General features: G+C 40.1%; 1 protein-coding gene across 1 annotated transcript; it reads right to left on the bottom strand.

The window, feature by feature from the left end:
- Positions 1–1101: 1101 nt before the first annotated feature.
- Positions 1102–4784, bottom strand: LOC137898917 (protein phosphatase 1 regulatory subunit 12B-like). Its single transcript, XM_068742970.1, has 6 exons — positions 4774–4784; positions 4472–4610; positions 3533–3634; positions 2931–2984; positions 2800–2850; positions 1102–1618 (listed from the first exon to the last, which is right to left on the bottom strand). The coding sequence occupies exons 3-6, from the start codon at positions 3632–3634 to the stop codon at positions 1532–1534; spliced, it is 294 nt and encodes a 97-aa protein (XP_068599071.1). The 5' UTR covers positions 4472–4610; positions 4774–4784; the 3' UTR covers positions 1102–1531.
- Between the last annotated feature and the right edge of the window lie 1403 nt (positions 4785–6187).

Genomic DNA, 6187 nt, shown 5'->3' with positions numbered 1-6187 from the left:
TTTAAATCACTGTCAGTTATGGTTTTTATTATTAGCTGAACCTTTTTTTTTGCGTGAACATGAACAACCTTAATCCTGAGCCTGTTCTGAGGAATCATCGCATTTAAGACTCCACTGTGGAGGTGCAGCACATAACATCTTCTCCTTCTCTATACAATGTCTTGTATTAACATGGTCACTATAATCTAATCTACATAGATGACCTGTCATCAGATTATTTTTCCTATTTTGGGAATTTGTAATTGGACAAATCCATTCTAATCCATTTATTTATGTGGATATTTTATAAGGTTGTCGCATTTCTGCAATGCAAGCAACAGAAACCTCGTATTCCTCAGTTTCACAAGCTACATTGAAGAAAAGATTGAGCACAACAGTGCAGAGCAGCATTCACAATGCAATACTGCCAAATTGCTGCTTCGATAATGGATCGTCATCGTGTTTCAGTCCTGAAGCCTAATGTGAACAGAGACATGATGCAACCTCCAAAGACCTTTTCATCAGGAGTGAAAAAAACATTGCATATTTCTTGAATCTTTTGTGTTTGTTGTGTCGTGGAGGTTTGTCGTCTGTAGCTGTGTTTTTTATTTGTGAAGTGCATGTTGAATTCTCACACTAATCCCATGTATACAAGCAAAAAAAGGTAATAAATGCAGACATATTTGTACTCATGCCATTATGTGTATACTCAAGGGAACCGAAGTATGTTGGATATGATTGAGACAAATCTGTACAATGTGATGTAATCACAGAAAATAAAGGCGTTTGAAGTATGCTCGTGTGTTGTGTCAGATGATGATGTTCTTCCCTGTATGGTCAGTAGGTGGCAGCACACACAACACAACAGAAACCAATTAGAAAAGCCCAGTAAGTTATTGACACATCTCAAGCAACATACATGCTTTCTCTGCATTGAGGCAGTTAATATGAAGTGCCTTTAATATAAAAACATTGAAATATGTAAATTACTCATTGGATTATTGTGGATCGAAGACAGAGACGAAGAAGAGGAAGGATACATGCACTTCAACAGCGGGAGAAGAACTAATGGAAGAATCCACAGTCTGTGATACCTGAAATCAGAGTGTGAGTTTGCAGGTCTATAAATACTGACATTTCCAACAATATTTAGTCAATTTATTTGTGCAGGGATACTACATTGCTACATATCACAGTAATGAGCTACTATTGAGCAACCCGGTCACGGGATCGCAGTAAAATATTCAATGGTCATGTTGGCATTTCCCTTCTTTGAAGAAATTCAAGAAATTCAGATTTTAATTTCATCTGGGAATGCGCTAGACCTAGGACAGAAACAGGGATCCTTCACAGCTGATTTAAATGTTGTTTTCCCTGAAAGAGTTTGTTACCCCTAGAGACAATGGAAAAATGCACTCCAGTTTCCAGAATTACTTTGGAAACTTTTTACGTACAATATTTCTGGCTAAAAGTAGAAAAACTCTAGCTATTAATATGGTTTCTCGTATTTGTGTTTGACTTTCAAGAGTCTTTCTTCTCCGTCCATCAGGCCTCACTTGGATAGTTTAGTGATGACCCGGATTAAAGCTCCATTCTCATCCTTCAGCCTCTGGTTCTCCATCTTTAGTTCTTCCTTAACCTAAAGAAAGAACGCGAGGAAACCAAAGTGAGAACAGATGCAAGCCTAAACACTGATATAACCTGGGGGGGGCGGAGCGGGTTTTGTCATGAAAGACGAGGATCAAAAAAACATTAAAAGGTCATCTTCAGTCCTGATTATGTTTCTTCTTCTAACAAGCTTTGTTACCGTTTCTCAATGGTTTCAGACTTGGTCACATCAAAATTATGTCAACAGAACTCTCACAATAAGTGTGTTACATTCTTCTTCAAAATAAAAGCTCTTTTTTTCATGTTTGCAAGACCCTCAGTGCGCATACAGATGCGAGAACAAAAAAGCTTTGACCTTTTAATTGCCTGACTATATAATTAACAGTTGCTGTAGACTAGTGAAGTAGTTTAGAAATACTTGACTAAATATTCTGAGTTACATTCCATCATTGTCTCCTTTGAAACAGATAAGAAAAATGACACAAAGCTCCTCCTTTCCACCTGGATACTGTATGTTATAGCTATTTAAGGGGATTTGTCACTGAAAGGCAAAAACACTAAATGGCAGGTTTCCAGGAACTGTGGAGAGGAACCCATAATTCATGCAAACAAAACATTGACAGGCTCTGGTCGGAACTTCATTGAGACATACGAGAGGTGAATTTTTTTTTATATGCTCATTCTGTTTTAATATATTTTACAAAGAGTCCCACATTTTTAGGAATGCACTTTTACAAAACACCTCATCTCATCTTCATTCATTATGCATTTGATAAAAGTTTCTTTATTCTAAGGAAATTGTTGTGGGATAAGTCTGATAATGCAAAATATAGATTTTTAAAAAACGTAGCAGATGTATTCACACAATCAAACAGTGATTCTTTGTCCCTTCTTTGTTTAGATCACTCTTTTACACACAACAAAAGGTCACTGTCTGTATTTTCTTGGGCACAGCACAGCGGAGACATTTGCGAAGCATACATTGAGTACTGAAGGCTCTCTCACTGCAACGCTTAAATTCTCACACATTCCGCAGCCAACAGACCATAATGGCGACAAACGATGTCAGCTGAAGCCTCTGTAGGCGCAGCAGCAAACACGGCAGCTCCATCTTTCACAATGCTCAGTAAAAGGTCACTATTATTTGCAATATTTGTAAAGGAGCAAATGGAATGAAAAAGTTTCATTACCCTCCAAAGTCATCCAAATTACCTTCAACTGCTCTTCAATATCCAAGATCCTCTTTTTGAGACTCCAGCTTTCCTATGAAGAACAAAACCGAGATGGAAACAAGTAAGAACAATAAAGAATGATGAGGAAAAGTAGTAACAAATTGTTCATACCTTTTTTTCAGTCTCCAGCATGTTGGAGCCACAATCTCCAGGTTTAGCCTTCTGCTAAGAGGTTATTAGAGAAGTTGGAAATGTTAAAACAGATTAGATGGCTGCATTTTAATCAGGATCATTTTTGCATCAAGAGCCAGTAGCAATCCATTCATTCATTTTCCAACCGCTTATTCCGTCATCGGGTCAGATGACGGATCCCAGCAGGCAATGGGCGAGAGGTGGGGTACACCCTGGATAAGCCGCCAGTCCATCGCAGGGCAACACAGAGACAGACAATCAGCCACACACACACTCACACCTACGGGCAATTTAGTGTCACCAATCAGTCTAGGCTGCATGTCTTTGGTGGTGGGAGGAAGCCGGAGAACCCGGAGAGAACCCACGCAGACACGGGGAGAACATGCAAACTCCACACAGAATGGCCACAAGTCGGAGACTAACCCGCGGCCATCTCGCTGTGAGGCAACAGTGCTTACCACTGCGCCACCGGGCCGCGCCAGTAGCAATCTAAAAACATAAACATCAGTGTGTTTCCACTCTGATTTTTACTTCCGGTGTGTTGTACAAAATTATTTATTCCATAGCCTGCTACTGGTTACCTGAGCTCTCTGCAGCTGGTCCTGAATCACGGAGAGTTCCTGTTTGCTTATTTCCAGCCGGGATTTGAGTCTCTGATTCGTGGCAATTGCCTTTTCATACATCTACAAAAATATGCACCAGTTAGGATTTCCAAAGGAACGTTTGATTGTTTCCACTGCACACAGCCTTAATAACACTTATTTTACAGCTTCAGTGACTGTGCGGTAGTAAATGTCAAGCATGCACCTGATGACCTTATTTGGGCTGCTTCCGAGGGAAATACCTCAACATTGATTGCCCGGCAGGCTATAGACCCACACATTTAATGGATGAGTGTAGGTTTGTTTCTGTGATGGTAAATTTAAATGCCATAATTTATTTTATATATATATATATATAAGTAAAACGCTAAAGCCACTCTAATTGGTTTGCTTGTTAGCAACCCAGTCACATAGGTTTAACCACCTGCAAGTCATTCAGATGATTGTTGAGACTCCACCATCAGCAAAGCACCTTCAAGCTTTCCCTGCATGTCCATGTAGACGTTCTTCAACAGAGTTGATGCTTGCTGCATATCAGAATTGTCATTGAACATACTGCATTAGCATGACGCTGTCAGTTTTTCGTTCAATGTATGGCCTTCCAGAGCTACGAGGTTAGTGTTAGCCATCTGAATGCAACTTCTAGTCTATAGACTAAGTGTGTGTGTGTGTGTGCGTGTTTTTTTGAATTCAGGATTTACAAGGATGCAGATAAAGAGCAGGTATAAACCAAACATTTGTGCAATGAATTACACAAGCCATCACTTATTGTTTTATTAGTTTAACTGATTAATCTAATCTCTGTACTGCTGGTACTTCTGCTGTACTATGTACACTACAGCAAATTAAATTTGAGGTATTACCCCCCCTTTGAGCACCAATGCATCACTCCAGATATTACGGACTTGCAACACTTGCCTTCTTGTAGTCGTTATTCGCGCTCTCTTCTTCTGCCCTTTTCCTTGCAGACAGTCTATTCTCTCTTCTTAAGAAGTAAGACTCTGCATGACTCGTTGATTTGTCATCCGAGACATCAGAAGATCCAGAAGAGCTCAGCCTGAAATGATGAGAGGTAGCCAAAAATAGTAGCTGTTTGACATTAAATTAATTATTAGGATCAAATGTTGCAAAAGCAAACTATCAATGGGTGACAGACTCCTGATATTTGTGTGTGTGTGTGTGTGTGTGTGTGTGTGTGTTGACTGGCAATAATGACTTACCTAGAAATTCTCTCATGCTGAAATAAAGGAGATTTTTTTTTTAGAACTTGGCAATTCCAACCAAAATATAATGTGCAAGCAGCAACAATGCAAAGCTCATGGAATAACATTCCTCACAGTATTAGCCCAGGTTTTCATCTGCTCGTCTTTCAGCTGTACCGCACCTCATCCGAAACCTTACATGGTATACACAAGTCACTCAGTCATGTCATCACCCTGCCTCTATTTAAGTAGATTCTTAAATAATGACATAACAGTTTGACTCCCTTTGTTTTGACGCCCTGTTTGGTTGGAATGCAAGATTTATGACATTTAATATGTGACCCACTCCACAAATGAGCTCGTAGTTTGTGTCATGTTAACCGCTTCCTCTGCAGTGTCTATGAACACAAGCCATACTGTATTACATACAGAAAAGTAAGTGCAGCATTCATTGATCTGAAAATAAAACTTACTTTTCTGATTTTAAACAGATTAGATATGCTTTGATTCCAAGATGGGGAACTTCACATGTTCCACAATATACACGTACAGACAAATTCAAAAGGTCATGACCTCATAACAGTAATTCTTCATGTTTTGTTTTTTTAAAACACCTTTCCAAGAAAATACTTCCACTACTGTAACATAGCAAGTTAGAGACGGACAGAGGAAACTATCCCTGACAGCACTGACAAGCACCGAGAAATAAACACATCCAAAAAAGGCAATGCTTGGGCAATGGCTCTCGCCGATGCAAGTACTGTACAGTCCCCTTGAAGAGAGAGACTTTGAAGTGGATCAGATGATACCGCTTGGTCGATAAAATATCCCTTAGATGGCAAAATGTATAAATAAGTGCTTCGAACATTGCCAGAGGTGTCGTGGTTAGCATTTAGCGCAGCCTCACAGATGTGCTATACGGTTATTGTAAACTCTTTGTCTTGTTTCTGTTCTACTACCTGTAAGGGGATAAAAAGGGATTTGTACAAACATGACAGGGATGGGATTTGGGATACGGCTTACTGACTGGATCAGCCCGGTGTATGTTAGATTAGCAGCCATTCCAGTTGTGCACTGTCCACACTGGGAATATGTTCTGGTTTAAATTAAGGGCATCAGATCTAAACAGATGCTGTTGGAAATATAGGGTTTTTTGTGACGTTTAGTCCCAAACTGTCCTTTAGATCCCACAAGGAAGTCCTTGTCCGCTGCCCAGTTATTCCCAAGTGGAAAATGTGAGTCTCCCCTTAGACGAGAGATAAACATCCATAAATACTGTGTCGGAGTTCCCACAGCCATGCTCTAAGCACTCTAACCCCCCCACCCCCCATATCTGTTCCCCGTCATCCTCTCTTACACCCCCCCGGCTTCTTTCTCTCCTTCTGCATGCCTTCTTCCTGTATCCCTCTCTTTTTCTCACCATCTATCCTTC

The sequence above is a fragment of the Brachionichthys hirsutus genome, chromosome 8 (assembly GCF_040956055.1).
Source record: "Brachionichthys hirsutus isolate HB-005 chromosome 8, CSIRO-AGI_Bhir_v1, whole genome shotgun sequence".
Lineage (NCBI taxonomy): Eukaryota > Metazoa > Chordata > Actinopteri > Lophiiformes > Brachionichthyidae > Brachionichthys > Brachionichthys hirsutus.
This window is presented reverse-complemented; position numbering and strand designations above follow the sequence as displayed.

Excerpts from the sequence above, each read along its gene's own strand:
- LOC137898917 (XM_068742970.1), bottom strand. The coding sequence starts at position 3,634 with ATGTATGAAAAGGCAATTGCCACGAATCAGAGACTCAAATCCCGGCTG. Across the intron at positions 2,851-2,930 it reads TGCTGGAGACTGAAAAAAAG|GAAAGCTGGAGTCTCAAAAA; the intron begins GTATGAACAATT and ends TGTTCTTCATAG. Across the intron at positions 1,619-2,799 it reads ATATTGAAGAGCAGTTGAAG|GTTAAGGAAGAACTAAAGAT; the intron begins GTAATTTGGATG and ends TTCTTTCTTTAG.